This window comes from Talpa europaea (assembly GCF_964194135.1).
Source record: "Talpa europaea genome assembly, chromosome: 4".
Classification (NCBI taxonomy): domain Eukaryota; kingdom Metazoa; phylum Chordata; class Mammalia; order Eulipotyphla; family Talpidae; genus Talpa; species Talpa europaea.
This window is the reverse complement of record NC_140070.1, coordinates 144,715,567-144,733,366: the sequence shown is the minus strand read 5'-3', so window position 1 is coordinate 144,733,366 and position 17,800 is coordinate 144,715,567. Positions and strand designations below refer to the sequence as shown.

The 17,800-nt window shown below is 56.0% G+C and overlaps 1 protein-coding gene across 1 annotated transcript in view; it reads left to right on the top strand.

Moving 5' to 3' along the window:
* Positions 1-17,800, top strand: part of DSCAM (DS cell adhesion molecule) — a gene marked incomplete at its 5' end in the record, with an annotated part of 429,780 nt that overhangs the window by 376,534 nt on the left and 35,446 nt on the right. Inside the window, 7 exons of the mRNA XM_084231592.1 lie at positions 1,620-1,773; positions 4,277-4,394; positions 5,884-6,047; positions 7,505-7,603; positions 10,078-10,266; positions 11,082-11,372; positions 14,108-14,284. Coding sequence (XP_084087718.1) covers positions 1,620-1,773; positions 4,277-4,394; positions 5,884-6,047; positions 7,505-7,603; positions 10,078-10,266; positions 11,082-11,372; positions 14,108-14,284 — 1,192 coding nt within the window. The remainder of the gene's footprint in view (positions 1-1,619; positions 1,774-4,276; positions 4,395-5,883; positions 6,048-7,504; positions 7,604-10,077; positions 10,267-11,081; positions 11,373-14,107; positions 14,285-17,800) is intronic.

Sequence of the window (17,800 nt, the reverse complement as noted above, 5' to 3'; positions counted from 1 at the left end):
CTCCCCATCCCTGGCAACGACTACCCCCCCCCTTTCTGTCTCTACGGAGTCACCTTTTCTGGCCATTTCATATAAAAAGAATCTTGTATACATCGTCTCTGTGACCGGCCTCTTTCACTTACTGTGTTTTCAAAATTCATCCAAGTTTTCAAGCATGTATTAGTCCTTGGTCCGTCCATTGTTAACTAGTACTCCATGTGAGGACCCAGCACATGTCTGATAATTTATCGGTCAATGAGTATTTGGGTTGTTTGCATCTGGAAACATTTCTATTGGATCCCAAACTTTGTGACTTTAGCTTGCCGGATACTAGATATTGTGATTCCTATAAAAATTCTTGAACTTTGTTCTGGGAAGCAGGAAAAAAGTTATTTGATGACAGATAAGTTATTTATTGCCCATTTGATTTTTATCAAATTGTTAATAAGAGCTTGCTTTTCACACTTGGTAGGCAGGTCTGGAGTGGTGTTCAATTTGGGGTTAATTCTCCCCCATCCCGAGGAAAGACCCTTTTGCTCCGGACCCAATGCCCCGTGACCCTTCAGGGCTTCTGGGCTGCGCCTGGTCACTGAGCGCCAGCACAGGATCTCCTGTCCTCTTGGCTGGCTCCTCTCTAACTCCCTCACATCGTGCACAGATCCACTCAGCTAGACGTGGCCCTTCAGCGGGGCTGCCATGCTCTGGGGTTCTCCTGTGCGGGGCCCTCTCCTTCCCAGCTCTCCCGCAACCCCTCAGCTCTGCCTCTTCCACTAGGAAGCCGCTGTCTCCTCCTGGGCTCCCTCCCCTGCGCCCTGACCTGGAAACTCTCTCAAAAGAGTGAAAACCACTCCTCACCCCACAAACATGGAGGTCTCAGGTTCGCCTACATGCCATGGCCCGGTGGCTCTCGGGGGTGGACGGTGGCCTCCAGGGACATTCCACTCCATGCCATCCTGAGGACAGAGAACGTGGCGCCATCCCTGCTGCCACCAGAACTAGTACCCAGAAAGCTCCCTGGGTTGACCAGCTACTGAGCACCTTGTGTGTCAGCACAGTGAACATTAGTAGGACGCGCCACCCTTCCGAGGGGGTAAGGGTGGAGGCTCCAAGATCCCGAAAGCGCCGGCATCCCCAGTGTGTCTGATCCCACCTGGGGCAAGCGTTTCCCACTGACAGGTTTTGTTTGGCACAATCGCAGAGGGCTGGAGAGCCCTAGGGTTGGGGCGGCTAATCCTCAGCAGGAGTCGGGTCCCAGCCAAGTGTGCTCCCTGCTTTCGCGGTCTCCTGTTGGCCCTCTCCAGTGGGGCGCCCTCTGGGGCAGCTCAAAGTGAAGTGAACGTGAGACGGCTATGGCAGGCCGCGCCACGTGGTCCCACCCCGCGCGTCTCTGTCCTGAGCCGCGTCTGGGCTCTCTGGCTCTTGGCGGGAGGGCGGGCCAGGCCGTGTGTCCATCTCGCTGGAGCAGGTGCTGTCCCCCACCTCTCAGCGGGCTGAGGGGCTCCCCGGGGGCTGTCGCGATGGCTCTAGCGCGGGGGAGACCCGGGCTCCACAAAGAGGGTGTGTCCACGCCGCGCCGCGAGGACGACCACCTGTGCCGTTTGCCTCCTTGAATGTGGGAACATTTATGTCTCCTCTCACAGGTGATCAGCGAGTTTGAAGCCTCTCCTGACTCATTTTCCTACAGAATTCCTAACCTGAGTCGGAATCGTCAGTACAGCGTCTGGGTGGTGGCCGTGACCTCGGCAGGGAGAGGCAACAGCAGCGAAATCATCACGGTGGAGCCGCTGGCGAAAGGTGTGCTGGCCCCTCCCCCGCGCCCACTGGAGCCCCCTCCGAGCCCCCTCTGAGCCCAATGGCCGGGAACCAAGCGGGGTGGGACTTATGTGGGGGGCCATGGGACAGGCAGGGCAGGGGCCAGCCAGGGCCAGGTGGGTGCAGTGTGTGGTCTCGTGGCCCAGCCACGCAGAGTAGTTTTCCCAAAATGATCGACTTCTTGTGCTCAAGTGGGGCTCACCCAGCGCTGGGGTTGATCTTGAAGAGTTTTCGAAAGGGTCTGAGCTAGGAATGCCTGAGAGTGGAGCAGAGGCCCAGGCTGGCAGGATGGCGAATCTGTCCGGGCAGCAGAGACCAAAATTCAGAGTCAGGGTCGAGAGGAGGCTGCTGCCTGGGTGGGGGCGGGAGCCAGGCCCTGGGCCCGCGGAGGCTGACCCAGGCGGGAGGGACACAGACAGCGGAGCTAGAGGCAGAACCAGGGACGGGGGTTGGGGGCTGTCCAGGTGGCAGGTGGAGTAGAGTTTTCCAGAATCACCTGCGATGCTGTTCATAGACTCCTGACCCACCAGTGCTCCATGGCCCAGCAGGGCTGGGGTGGTGGCTGCATCTACAGCAGAGACCCCAGGGGCCCTCGTGCCTGGGTGGGGTGAGAGCGGGACCAGTGGGTCCATGGCTTCATCCTGGAATTTTGGCCCAGGACCCTGCTGTTGCTGTGGCCACACAGGGACACTGGCCCCAGGAATGGGAACTGGGTGTGCCAGGCTTGGAGGTGAAGGCAGGTTAGCTGGTGCTCCTCAGAATGCTGAGGCCAAGTCATAAGTGCTGGGATTAATTAATTAATAGGGTTATAACTTACACGTTGAAGAACTAAATAAGATGAGATAGGATGGAAAGGAGCTGGATAACTAGCCTTCCCAAGGTGGAGGCGTGGAGAGCCTCCCTGAGCGCTCACCTGTGGGGCTTCATATGCCCCACATATGCCCCAGCACGCGGGTGTGCTGGTTCTGGTTCCAACACAAAGTCCGTATCTTACAGTGGGCAGCTGTGGGGCAGCTCGGCCCCCTGGCATTACCCAGCACTCTGGTTTCACTGCACAGACTCACCTGTCAATAGGAAGGACGGTCTGAAAGTTTGATGTGGGACCAATGACAAACTATACCAAAGCCAGCAACCCGACGCCCCCCGTCAGGGTAGCTGCATTGTTGTGATGGAAAATCAGACATGTCCGGGACTCAGAGGGGTCTCTGCCCTGCGTACACTGGCCTGTGGTTGGAGGGCTCCGTGGGAGCAGTCTGGGGGACCCCCACCTGAGGAAGGAGAGTTCCAGGGCCCCTGCAGTCCCGGAATTCAGCTTCACCCATGAGGGTCCCCGCAGCAGCTGATGTAAATAGTATTCTGGAAATAAATAGGAAACATCTGCGTAGATATCACGTGCATGCATGTTTGCCACATGAGACAGGTCCAGCCTCTGAGCCGCCGAGCTGGCCGGCACTCCCTCTTCCTCTCTGTTTTTGCCCCCAATGCCCAAAACAGCCAACACAGGAGCCCTTGACTCCAGGAGTCCTTGGTTTCTGGAACTCCACGGCTTTCCTCAGGAGTCTGCACCCACACCCTGTTTGCAAGTTCAAGCCCTCAAGCTGGGCATGGCGCAAGGCCACAGTGCTGCCCCCCACCTTTATGTGTCCAGAATCAGACAGGGGAAACATCCACCTGCAGGCTCCTGTCTGTGTCCCGGTGGATGGCACAGGGCAGACAGACTGTGTCACCTCTGCAGTTCTTGCTTCTTGGGGTGTCTCTCAGCTTTTGCGTCTCACTCAAGAAGGTGACTCTGGCACCTGTCACTGCTCTGCTGCTGGTCCTCAAGGAGGCCCCTGGTGATCAGTCCTCCCTGGACTGTCCCCTCTCTCTCTGCTGGACCCGCCCACTGCTTTGCACTGTGCCAGGACCAGATGCCCTGACCCGCGCCCCTGTCCAAGCACCTGAGTCACTGTCCCGAGCAGATGGCTCCTCTTCACAAGGGGCCACTCTGAAAATGCGCTCGACATTTCTGTCGAGATCAAGGGGATATAAGTTGAGAAAGTTAAGAAAGTGCGCAGTATGGAGAGCTGGAGTTGCTCCAATTTCACTTCCTCCTGTCGTTTAGGACTTGACGTATGTCATTGTTTGTTCACAAAGATATTGAAAGTGTATTTTAATGTGCAGTTTGGGGGTTGAGATAAATTGCTTAATGAAGTGTTTTGGAAAACAACTGCGCTCATAGAAGACACAGCCTGGAGCCGTTGGCCTAGCGGGGCCCCAATATCTAATGTGGGCCCTTCGTGTCTAGTCAAGGAAAGTTTGGGGGGTTCAGCCATCAACATGGTCTTACAGTGACAGCCCCTCCGCCCCTCCCTTACCCCTGGAGCAGTGTGGGCAGCTGCCACAGCAACTGGTGGTGCTGAGCCTCCTCCTTGGGTGGATGTGTCCCTTGGCCTCCATGATGAGACATCAGTAGAGTAATTGGGCTTCTTCTCTGCTGCTCCAGCCCCCGCACGAATCCTGACCTTCAGTGGCACGGTGACCACGCCGTGGATGAAAGACATCGTCCTGCCTTGCAAGGCTGTTGGGGACCCATCTCCTGCAGTGAAGTGGATGAAAGACAGGTAACCAGTAAACTGACACGGGCCTCAGCGAAACCCTAACACGCCCCAGGAGCCCATGTTCTTGTGTCAGGTGTGGGGCCCAGTCTTGCGTGCATTCTGTCAGGGTGGGCCTCGCGCTAGTAAGATCTGATCTGCTGTCGTTCAGAGCCTTTAAGTCCACAGGAGCTTGCTGGCCAGGAAGAGGGTCCAGCCACACCATCGCCGTGGGATGGTCCCCACGTGAACGGTCCCTGGGTTGTGTGAGACTGAGGCGCTGGGTCTTCTCCTTCTCAGATGAGAGACCAGCTCCCCCAACTCAAGTGCTGGGGGAAATAAATGAAAAATTGGAGTTCCTTAGGGCTTGACCGGTAGATGATCTGGTTTCCATACTCAGCCGTTGTGATTAAAATCACAGCAGCTAAGGGCCTCCCCTGGTGGCGCAGGCAGTTGGGCACAGTGCTGTTAAGTGCAGTAGCCTCTACAGCGTGGGTTCGCTCCCAGCCGGCTGGCGAGAGTCCCTTATGGCGGGCAGACCTCTCCTGTCTCGCCTGCTGCTCCCCTCAGCAGTGTATTTCGTCCGTCTGCCTGTTCTGCTCCCCACTCAGTCTCTGGTGAGTCCTCTCACCCTCTCGCGCCTCTGGCCTGTGCCCCAGTTCTTATATAAATAAATAGATGAATCTTTAAAGAAAATATCACAGCAGCAAAGAGAGAAAGGAGAGAGTGGGCGGGTTGTATTCTGTCCGTGGAACTTTTTGAAAGTGTTTTATCTCTATTCAGAGAGAGAGATTAGTCTATGAACAAAGAGTTGAGACTCTGCCAGTGAGCACATGGATTTGATGTATCAGATCCAGGAGAATCCCTATTTTTCAAGCAAAAGCACTTAAAAGACATACACCATTGAAATGATAGTTTTGGTGTCCCCGCCTCTCTGCCCGTCTTTCACAAAGCTGTTTTGTCTGGAGGAGAAGGACGAGCTGCCGAGGTCAAGCTGGTGTCTGGCCCGATGCGGGCATGACCCCAATGATGGACCGTCCCCCAGTGCGACGGTTGTGGTGACAGATGGGAATCTCTGTTTACAGCGGGGGGCAACTCATCTCCCTCCCGAGATGCCATAGGTCAGGCTTGATGTCCCCATCACGGCTGACTGTGACTTTAGGTGGGTCTCCAAAGGACCACAGTTGGCCCAAATACAAAATGGTCAAAATGGCACTTCTGCCCACAGAAAGAGTTCCCAGAAGCGCCATAAGGAGGATGGGGCAGGGCCCCCGGGCTGTGACGGGCTCCCACCGTGGAGAAGCCGCTCACAGGAGCCAGAATCCAGCATCTCAATGTTCACAAAGAACCAAACTGGTCGTGGGGGGTCTCTGCCCCCCCCCCCACCAGGCCTACTTCTCACTAGACACACACCCCGATGCGCTGTCAGCGTCCGGGGTCTTCACGCTCCTCTCCAACCTCAGCCAATGTGGGTTGTAATTTCTTTAATCTGTGCCCTTTTTTTCCTGTGAGGCAGTAACGGGACACCCAGCCTCGTGACGATTGATGGGCGGAGGAGCATCTTCAGCAACGGCAGCTTCGTCATCCGCACGGTGAAGGCGGAGGACTCGGGCTACTACAGCTGCATCGCCAACAACAACTGGGGGTCGGACGAGATCATCCTGAATTTACAAGTCCAAGGTACTGAGCAGGGGCGAGGGGTCTTCCTATCAGTAGTGTGTGTGCGCGCTTCCGCCGAGTGTGAAATGGAACCAATTTAAAATTCAGTCTTTGCGAAGAGCTAGCTCATTCCCATTGTCATATTACAAAAAATATCTGCTACTACAGAAATCAAAGAAAAATAAAGAGCATTCTTAATCCTGGAGATAACACCAAGCACCTGCAGTCTCTTCCTTCCTGTGCATCCCCGCAGCGCCTTCTCACACCCGTGCCTTCTGCTAACTGCCTGCTTTGCTCCACGAAGGAGTATATAGCGCAGGAAACACAAAAGATCAATTTCAGTTGAGGACTTTTGTGTCTGCTAATTAGCTGAATTCTTGCATGCCGTGTATGGGAAGGGGAGACTGAGTGACATGCAAAGTACATTGTTATCCTAGAGCATATAGTTAATTTATTCACAATCAGTAGACCACAAATTTCAAGATCTGCAAATTAAAATCGTCTGTAAAATCTAAAATGGCCTCTGATGAGCCCAGATTTGAAGCAGTGATATTAGCAGAAAAATCAAAGTGTGTGCTCCTTTGGACATAAGTGTTGTCAGGTAATAAATCAAGTAAATATAAAATCAATATTGCCCTCTGTGAGAGAAGAGAGGGGGAGAAGAGCTACATTTTTAAAAAAATAATGCAAAAGACAGACCCTGCAAGGAGATGGGCTCCTCTGCCAGGACCACGGGTTGCTGTGTCGGAGAGGGACGTCTTCAATGAATCTTTCTATAGATTTCTGACAGCCTGGTTTTTCATTTCTTCAGTGCTTCTGCCCCCACAGCTAATCCCAAATAACATTCAGGCCCGTTGGTTAGACATGCCTGTTGTCCGAGCCGTGTACGAGCCCTCAAGTCGGTGTAATGCCTCCTATGGCAGGGCTTTGGGCTGCAGAGCTGAATGTGTGTGTGAGCGTGTGTGCACATGTACACGTGTGTGCATATGTGTGCACTGCCCCTGTGACAGTAGCTAACAGAGGGGAGGTTTTGCACTTCCTCTTCCCACTGGCTCTTCTTCTCCTGCCCCTTTCACCTCCTTGAGAACAAAATAGCTGAGTGGAACCATTTTTCTTTCCCGTTTGAACCCCCGCTGAAATTCGGGGTAAAATAATGCATGTCCCTTCAGTAAGCTGGAAGATTTTAATTTGTGATGAACAACTCAGAAAGCCAAGGAATTAGTGGGGAAATGGGTTAGCGATACATCCAAGTGGAAAGGTGGTTACATCGTCTTGAAATAATAGATTCATTCTCTTCTATCTCTTTAGCCCGGATATCAACTAAACAGACATTTTGACAGACGGGAACTGCATATTTTGGCAACCTGAAACACGTAGTTAATGAATGGCTGTTAAGAATGATTTGATAAATGACTGTGAAAGAAGATTAAAGATCTGAAAAACTAATTCTTGTTTTCTCAAAACTGTTTCTTACCCAGTCCCGCCCGATCAGCCTCGGCTCACCGTGTCCAAAACCACGTCGTCCTCCATCACCCTCGCGTGGCTTCCCGGGGACAACGGAGGCAGCTCCATCCGAGGTAACAGGCCCGGGTTGTCCGCAGCAACCAGACTGTTGTCCCCGGCCCTAGGGTGATAAGTGACACCACGTTCCCCCAAACAATCATGCGTTCATTTATTCCTCCAAAAACGCACCATATAATTAACTCTCCCCTTACCAAGCCGAGAGGCCACACATCTATTTTTATGATGTTTGTTGAAACTCAGACCATTCAGCCAAGGAATCCCGTTCACAGAATTATTACTGTGCATCCGATCTGAGTGAAATATTAACGAATGCAAAACAAAAAAAAAGAAAGAAAGAAAAGCTGAATTGGCAGACCCGCCCCAGGGCTCTGCACACGCGGCCTCTTCCCGCGTGGACAGCCTGAGTCATTCTTCCATCCGTGGGCTGGACCACACGCTCAGGAGCTGCTGCTGCCGATCAAGCTGCCAGGTGTGAAGACAGAGATGAGAGACTCGAAGGGGAATGACCTGTTTGCGCTGAACCTTTGCGATGAGGGCTGGGGGAAGAGGATCAGGGCGTGTGTGCAGGGGGGTTATGAGCTAGTGGGGTAGTGGCAGCCCCAGGGAGCATCTTCCAGAGTGACTGTGGACCGAGGGAGGGGAGGAGAGGCTGAGGAAGAGGCCGAGTGCGCAGCCTCTCCGGGCATAGCCAGCGGGGGCCTGGCCAGCCTCCAGCCCGTGAACACGCTGGGGCCTGCCAGGACAGCCTGGGGATGCTTCCCGTCGCTGGGTGAAGGGGTGAAGGGGAGGATCCTCCCTTTTTCTAGTAAAGAAAAGGTGAGATTTTTTAAAATAGTCGGATGATTCGGGGTGAGGATGCACGTGGCTTGAGGAGCACGGGGAAGACGTGCAGCAGCTGCCGTGAGCACACGGGCTGTTAGCCGACGAGCAGGGCTGTCGCCTGCGGGAGCAGGCCAGCCGCAGGTGGGCAGCGCCAGTCATCGTGGGCACCCGGGTGGCAGCTCAAAGGCCTCCTCTGGTGATGCTGACAGCTGCGGGAAGCCGGCGCGCAGGTGGCCGACGCCAGATAAGGGCAGCCGGAGTCGGAAGAGTGACTTACAGTGTTCCACCAACAGGTCTACACGGACCAGTAACCCTCTCATGGTAGAAAACAGGGCTCTGAGGGGCAGGTTCAGGGCCCCTCGGGCCCGAGGCACAGCTCCATGGCGCTCTTGCTCCGTAGGGCAGGGCGTGGGGAGGCAGTGCCGGGCGTGCAGAGAAGGCCCTGGAAGTGAGGCCCTTGCTCTGATGACGTTTCCAGCGAAGGCATCCGGGCTCCCTGAAGCACAATGTGGTGTGGGGGCTCCTGCTGCTGCCTTCCTGGAGGTGGGGCAGTTGGCGGGCGCTGGGTGGAAAGCGAGATCCCCAACAGGGTGGTTTGAGCGCAGCCGAGCGAGGCCGGCAAGTGGCGGAGGGACCTTGTGCGCAGAGGCCCACCGCTCCCCTGGCCGGTGCAGAGCTTGCAGGAGCGTGGCTGGCGGCCAGGAGAGGAAACGGCTCAGGCAGAAGGAGGCCCCTAGCTGCAGAGGGCCAGAGGGAGGGAGGAGGGCGGAGGATACTGACCTCGGCCCAGAAGGAGGACTCAGATGGGCCAGCTCCAGGTGTGAGCTTGGGACGACCCCAGCTTCCAGTTTGGCTTGCGGAGGCAACAGATGGGGCTCAGGCAGGAGGGAGACCCCAGTCCTGCTGGCGCTGGTCCTGGGGACCTAGATGTGACCGTTTCCAAGGAGACGGGATGGAGCAGACACCGTGGTTACCGCAGAGGCGTTGGGCTAACGGGAATGTTTGTGCTCGCAAGGGCGAGAACAGGGCTGCTGCGTCTTCCTCGTGGGCCCTGGACACATTTCCTGAGCCCTAGAGCTCGGGCTGCGGCCTCACTGGGGAGACAGTCGCCACAGCTCCACGGGGCTCCAGGCGAAGGGCATCTCTGGGGCACGGCTGCTGCTCCTGGCAGTGCATAGAGGAGGCAGTGGAGAGGGCAACCCCTGGACAGACTTTGCAGTCAACGGAGAAGCCGGTGAGGGCAGGACGGGGAGGGTTCCGAGGAGACTCTCAGCCGGTGTGCCAGGGACCAGACTACCAGTCCACTGGACACAGGGTGGGCTGGCTTCCTTCCCACTCACAGCACAGCTCGCTCTCCTCCAGGGAACCCCACTTCAGACCACGCCCGTGCCCAGGACTGGGGCCCGAGGGCGGGTATCCGGAATCTCCCAGTCCAGTCCGGATGCCTTCGAAAGGGGAGGGGCAGAACGTGGCTCATCCTACCTGGTGTGGCCTGACCCCCCCACGTGTCAGCGCTTCCCCTCAGCGCGTCTCCCGGCCTGTTGAAATTTCCTGGAATCCCCGAAATGTTCTCCTCTGAGAATGAGCAACTCAGAGGCCTCGCAGCCTGACCGCCCCACCCAGCACAGCCCAGGCCCGCCCGCCTCACGCCCCCTCACGCCCCCTCACGCCCCCTCACACCGCCTCACGCCCATCTCTCTGCCAGGCTACATCCTGCAGTACTCCGAGGACAACAGCGAGCAGTGGGGCAGCTTCCCCATCAGCCCCAGCGAGCGCTCCTACCGCCTGGAGAACCTCAAGTGTGGCACCTGGTACAAGTTCACGCTCACCGCCCAGAACGGGGTGGGCCCCGGGCGCATCAGCGAGATCATAGAGGCCAAGACGTCGGGAAAAGGTGCGTGTCCGTCCTCGGCATGCCCGTTTCCTTCCACTTCCAGACCCCAGGGCGCTGGAGGCATGGATGCGGGCCGTGTGTGGGGTCACTGCCCCTTGCACGCGGTCACTGCTCCTGCAAGGTGGGTGTGTTCCGTGCTTCCCTCGCTGTCGTGCTCACACCGCGTCATGGTCCCTGTGCTGACCCTTGACGTCATTGGTTCTTTATTCGGAACCTGGACCTTTGAAGAGGTGACCGGCAGGGAGGCGTCATTCAATTGGTGCCATTTGTGGCCGGGGGTCCCCAGGACAGGGAGGGCCGTGACTGCACGGGTGAGTGAGGAGGTGGCGAAAGGGCCTCTGCAGGTTTCCCTCACCACGAGTCTCCTTGCTTGGGTGGGCGGCCTGGGTGGTGGGGAGACGTGATGAGGCCGTGGAGCCTGAGTCCAGGGTGAGGCCCTGGGCTGGGTGCAGCGCACTGGGCCAGCAGTTTGCAGTCACTTGCCCCAGATCCGCTCCGGGTCCTGTCCAGTTGGGTCCGTCTGCACAAGAATGACAGCAGCTCAGCCATGGGTGCAGAGGCTCATCCAGAACCTCTTCAGGAAACACGAACAGGAAAATAGCCCAGGCGTCAGCTCTCGGGGGACGCTGAGCTAGACGGAAATGACCCCCCAGCTTCCCTCCCACTAGGTCACTGTGTGGAGAGGCATGAGGTCTCCATAAACAGTGGCGTGGGGGCAGAGCCGTGACCCAGACCCGACTGCTCCCCTGCTGGGCAGAGGAGGAGCCCAAGACACACGTACCCCAGGCGCTGACCCGCACGCGCTTCCCCTGCAGAGCCCCAGTTCTCCAAGGAGCAGGAACTCTTTGCCAGCATCAACACCACACGCGTGCGGCTCAACCTCATAGGCTGGAACGACGGCGGCTGCCCCATTACCTCCTTCACGCTCGAGTACAGGCCCTTCGGGACCACGGTCTGGACCACGGCCCAGCGGACCTCGCTGTCCAAGTCCTACATTCTGTACGACCTGCAGGAGGCCACCTGGTACGAGCTGCAGATGAGGGTGTGCAACAGCGCGGGCTGCGCCGAGAAGCAGGCCAACTTCGCCACGCTCAACTACGACGGCAGTAAGCCGGGTCTCCCACCCCGCTGTCTCGGGACTCGCGCGGCCCTGCCCCTCCCCACGCGGCCTACATCCTCAGTGGTGTGACCGGCACCAGCTCCTACTGTGCTTGTGGTCTTGTGCCCCGCCTTCACGGCTCCTTCGGGACCAGGGTGAGGTGCAGGGAATGGGGCTCTTGTAGGGCGTCTGGGAGCAGGAGCGGCTTGTCCTGAGCTGCAGAACCTTTACCACGTGGCTCGCATCTTCATCGATGAAGGTCCCCACCCCCTCCCCACGCCATCCAATCTGCAGAACTTTCTCTCTTGCTCTCATTAAGTCCTGGCGATGCATGAGCAGAAATAGTGTCCCATAGTGAAGGAGATGGTGTTAGTCACTGAGCAGGCAGAGAGGCACCGATGGAAAGAGAATAAATGTGGGATGTTGGTGCATGCACAGCACTTGCACACGCACACACACACACACAGACACACATGCACCCACCCACACATGAACACAAATACACACATGCACACAGAGATGCATGCACACTGGTACACATCTACACACAACACACATACACTTGCACAAATGTATGTGTATGTACAGACACAGATACACTCACATGCAACAGATGTATATATACTCACATGCAAACACATATGCAAAACACGTGCAACACATATGTGGCATGCATACACATGCCACATATGAACTGCATACACTCAAATACAAACACATTCACACATGCTCACTGCAGGTATGCACTTGCATGTGTGTGTTCGTGTATGTGTGCACGTATGTGCAAACACTACATGCATGTGTGCATGTTCACACATGTGTGCATATGTGTGGACTTTCTGAAACCGGGTGAGGTGTCTCTCGCCCCTCAGTTGACCCAAAGTAAGTGATACTCCTGGGCTGTCCTCTCTGGCCTGTCAAGAGCAGTCCATTGGTCTCTGACCATGCGCTGCCCGCAGGCCTGCAGGGTGACGCGTCCTCAGTGCTGTGTGTTGGGCAGTGCTGGGGTCTTCAGGGCAGCGTGTCCTGCTGGTGTTACATGTGCCATGACTGTCACAGCGAGCAGCAGGGTCCAAATCAGATGCTCTGATCACAAGGTAAAACTGGCTGCAGCTCCTCAGAATATTGGGGGCTCCTGGTTCAGCTACCCCAGAGCCTCTGTCCAGTCCCACCGATCAGGTTCTCCCTGAACAAATCCCCCAATACATTCTTCACAACTCATCAGGCTCGGGGTGCCCCCTACAGGGTCCTGTCCCTTGAGACCTTGCTGACTCACAGGCAGGAGGAGTGACCCCAAGCCCTGACCACGCCTCCCTCCTGTCTGAGAGGCCGCGGCCACCATCTGCACCGTCTGCTCGGAGCTGGCGATCTCGCCTGAAGCTGCCCCACGCGGAGCACGAGGCCGCCCCCACCACGCGCTCCGCAGGCACTAAGTGACCTCTAAAAAGGCTTAATATCCTCACTTTACCCAGGACCTCAGATGATAATCATAAAAAGTCCTGCCAGTTGTATTCCATTTTCTGAAATCGAAATGATTTTATTACTCCGAAAATAAGGATATATAGTTTTATTTTCCTTGAAAAAGATTGCGGACTTCTTTGAACCAATTTCATGGATATATAGTTTTAATATCTCTTCTGTCGCATGCGCCTGAAGAATCCGTCTTCATTTGGGGAAAAACAAACATTGACAATTAGCCCTGAGTCTGCCCTGGTCGAGCCCACGCAGCCATGTCTCCGCCTGCTCTTTCTCTGCTGAGGCCTGAGCACAGCGCCGGCTCGTCCCGTGTGGCCGCTGCAGACCCCCCTCACTCGGGCCCCCTCGTGGGCCTCCGTCCTGGCCTTCAGCTCACGGGACCCAGGAACCCGAGCAGCACCCTTGTTGGCCTCAGAGAGGCCCAGAGCAGGATGAAGATCGTTTTGCCCATAGGGAAATTATGTTATTTTTGCATTGTTTTTCCTAAACCACTGACATGCTGGCCCCTGTTTCACATGCCAGGGATTCTCTGTGCCCGTTGTGCTCAGTCTTGCAGAGGCGACAGACAGCTCAGGATAATTCAGAATTCCCCTGACTTGAGGTGTTTCCTTTTCATTCTAAGTAATCTGAGTCTCACAGCGTTGCTGACCAGGGCAGCCGGCTTCGGAGAGCTGGATCGCCGCCCTTTGAAAAGCTTTCTGTAGCTCTCATAACTAAAATGAGGGTCTTTAAAGTGGATTTGGGATGAAAAGTGAGTAAACAGCCAAACCAAAAGAGTCTCAGCTTCTTGAAGCCACCGTGTCCTGTGCAGCTGCCCTGCTGAGCTCTGCTCGCTCGCCAGCCCGTGACTAGTCTTTGAGGTGCCCTCTTTTCAAACACCCTCTGTCGCTTTTGTTATGGGTGACACGTTTAAACAGTGAGGGCACGTGGCTTTTTTGAGCACCCAGCCCAGGCTTCGTGCTCTCTTTCAAGGGTTGGTTCCCAACAGTGTGAGAGGTGCCTTGCCCGATGCCATCGTGTGCTAGCGTGAGTTCAAGGTCATGTGCTAGACAGAGCTCAAGGTCATCAGCTGGGGGGAGTTCAAGTTCGTGTACTAGAGTGAGTTCAAGCTCAGGCAGAAGGAGGTGAGGGAGCAAGTAAATATTGCAGCCAGAGCCTAGGTAAAGTGTTCCCCTCGTTTCTCTTCACCCTGGACACCCTTGACTCCCTCTGTCTCTGTCTTTCCGTCGTGGTCAACAGGCATCTAACGTGTGGCCCCGCTTGCAGGTACAATCCCTCCCCTCATTAAGTCAGTCGTCCAGAGTGAAGAAGGGCTGACGACCAACGAGGGGCTCAAGATGCTGGTGACCATCTCCTGCATCCTGGTGGGGGTGCTGCTGCTGTTTGTGCTGCTGCTGGTGGTGAGGAGGAGGAGGCGGGAGCAGAGGCTGAAGAGGCTGAGAGGTGAGTCCGGGCCGTCCAACCCCAGCTGAGCAGGTCCCTCAGCTGACTCTGTGCACCTTTGGCCAAACTGCAGGGCTTTAAAGTAGATTTGGTCTTAACGCCTGTGATAAAAAGTGAGCAAACAGGGCCTCCCCGGTGGCGCAGCGGTTGAGCACTGGGTTGCGAAGCTGCCCGCAGCCTCTGCAGCGCCGGTTCGATCCCCGGCCGCCGGGCGAGGGTCCCACATGGCACAGCAGACATGGCGCGCAGACCTCTCCTGCCGCCCGCTGCTCCCCTCAGCAGTGTATTTCGTCAGTCTGCCTGTTCTGTTCCCCACTCTGGCTCTGGTGAATTCTCTCACCCTCCCACACTTCTGACTGTACCCAGTGCTTGTATAAATAAATAAAATAAATAAATCTTAAAAAAAAAAAAGTGAGCAAAAGGCCAAACTAAAAGAGCCTCAGCTTCTTAAAGCCACTGTGTCCTGTGAGGCTTCCCTGCTGAGCTCTGCTCGCTCACCAGCCTGTCACTCCATCTTTGACGTGCAGGGCTTGGCAAAGTCATAAAACATGACAACTTGGCCCATCGGAAACCGAGTGCCAGGCCAGGCTCCATGAACCGGAGAAGCCGCTCAGCAGGGCCAGGGCCTCGGGAACTCTGTCCACCACTCCGGCCGCGCCACCAGTTGTGGCACCCTTGGGCAAGCCCGTCAGATGTGCTCTGGAAATGACAGTTGCTGTGTTGCTGGGGAGCGGAAATTGAGGGCTCGGGGCACCGGGGAGCGGTGGAGGCAGAACACATGCATTTTCCTAAGTTAGAAATCGGAGCCGGGGCCCAGCGGAAGAGAAGCCCTCGGAGGTGCTGAGGCCCCGGCACTGGGCCCGCGGCCCCGCTATGCCAACGCCTCCCGCTGCAGCGTCCAGGTGCCGGCTGTTCCTGGGTCTGGCCCAGGGCCCTGGCCAGCCCATCCTCCAGCCTGCTTCAGAGCAGCACTTCCAACTAGAGACCAGCGCAGGGTGCGTGCTCCTGGGCCCTGCTCTGTCCCGCTGGGTATCTGCCCCGAGCCTCTCTGTTAGTAAAATGCAAATCCAGATGTTCACACTCCTCGCTATCAGGTCAGGGAGGGGTGATGTCAGAGATCTCTCACATCCTGTCTGGACTCCGGAAGCAAGTATGAAGCACGCCCCCCCCGACCCCGCCCAGCCATCACATCTGTGCTCCCCTCATCCTCACTGGTGATGTGGAAACACTGAGTTCTGAAGAGCAGCAAGTCCTGACGCGGCATCGCGGATGGGTTTCTGGAAACCTTGACCTTTAGCAAGATGGTCTGCTGACCCAGCTCCTGCAACACACAGAACATCCCAGACCGAAGAGCCCAAAGGCTTCTGATAGTCAACACTCTTTTGTCTTCTTTCACTCACTTTCCACTTTCACTCACTTCTTTTCACTCACTTACGCAGCCCAGGGTCACGGTGCCCAAGCCTCTCCAGCAGCTCAGGAGGCTGGGGGTGGACATACAGACACCTTCTGCCCCAGGGCGTCATACACACCCACTCAGGCAGCTGGGCCACCGCGGCATGACTCCCCCAGGCAGTGACCCAGCAGGGATCCATATTCTTCCTCATCGTTTTAATGAAATGACATTGAACAAAAAGTACCTGCAATTGTATTGAGCCAAAATCCAGTTGGGGCCGCAGACCTGCAACATTCACCTGTCTTCACTTACCCTGTTCTTTATGTGACCCTAATGCATTTCGCTGTCCGCGGGCTTTCAGTTTGCCAACACATTAAAACATCTGGATATATTGCTCTCCAGCACGCACCTGAATAATGCCTCCATCTTCTGCAGCCCCACGATTAGAGGGGCGTCCATCTCATTGCAATGTCCTTCCTAAGCCACCCTCACCACTTATCTCTAATTGCGCAGACCTCACTTGGGGAATCTGTGTCCCAAGCCCTGTGCTTGGTGCCTGATGCACAAAGAAGTAGAGAAAAAGCCTCTGAGCTCTGGCTTGAGTGCAGGAGGGAAGCATCTAACAGGAAGGAAACAAAAATGTCGTAAAACGGGTTTCAAACAGACCCTACATTGGCAGGAAAGGGGGCAGCCAACCCCAACTGGGGAAAAGAGGACGGACGCTGCCCAAAAGTACGTCTGCTGATCTGCTGAAAAGCCAGACAGACGAGGCAGGCGAGCTGCGGCAGAATCCAGTCACAAGGGCCCTTCGCTTAAACCCAAAAGGCTGTTTTCATAACCGCTTGTCACAGGAAACAGAACCCCGGTCGGGGCCGCAGGGACAAGGCTGTTGAGTTCCAGGGCCAGGTTTTGTAGACAGCAGATCCAACTGGTTGCGCTTACAAGGCGAAGAACGGTCCGGGGCAGCGGCTCTCAGGCAGCAGCAGGAGCAGAGGCGTCACCGTTTCTATGTGACCACGAGGCTGCAGCGGAGTGTGCGTGACCCTGGAAGCCAAGCTCCTCCTCCGTCTCCTCCCAGAGCCACCAATTTCAGCTTTCCCTCCTCCCCTGCCTGTCGCTTACTCTGCCTTCCCGGCTGTTGTGTCATCCTCCGTTTCCTATACCTCGAGCACCCCAACCTTTGCTCTGGGCACGTAAAAGAGGCTTAAGCTTCTGACTCTAACCGATGTGTTTGGGTCGGACTGACTGTGGCACATGCATCTTCTTTTCACTCTTAATCACCCCTCGTCTTAGCTACTGCTCCGCCAGGGCCTGGCGCTGATACTGTCAGCGTCCCTTGTCTAGACACCGGCGTCCTGGGGCCGGTCTTGGTAGGGAAGCAGCACATCACATCTGAGAACTTGGCTTCCATTCCCGGGAAAAGGCTGGGTTTCCTCTGTGCCAGAGGCTTCAGTGGGAGGAACAGAGGCACCAGGGCAAAGCAGAGGACTTTATGGGAGATGCTGAGATGCGAGAATTCCAGGGAAGTAACCCGACACCTGGGTGTCTGCCGGCTTGTGTCCTTGCTCAGGAGAGGTCTCTGTGCCAGGAGTCTGATGAGAGGGCCGGCAGCAGGGACGCACAGGACTGAGGCCCACGTCCATCCCCATTCCTAACGGCCTTCCAATGCGGAGGTGCTGAAATAAATTCAGTTCCACAGCCCCTTGACCATGACCGACCACATGCCGCCCATTAAAACCCAACAGTAAAATATTCTTAGAAAGTCATTCCTATTTGAACACAAGGTTCTGGAATGAGAACAGATTCCTAAGACCCCAGTTCAGAGCCGATGCCCTTGCCACAGCGTGTAGAGGCTTGTGAAGCTGCGGGGCCATCTGCCCATAGCCGTGACACCATCAGGGGACAGGCACGTGCACATTGCTCAGGGGAGTCCATGAGAGGCATCTCTTGAGACATCGGGAAGCCGCAGCCAGAGCTGATGGCGTAGGGGCCTGGCCATGGACAGAGGTCATCCGTGGAATCCCCCAATTACAACCTGGCGCCCGTCAGGCGGGTGAGGATGAACTTGTCCCTGTGTGAGAATGAGCTCAGACGTGTTCACACGTTCAGTAGAATGATCTCAT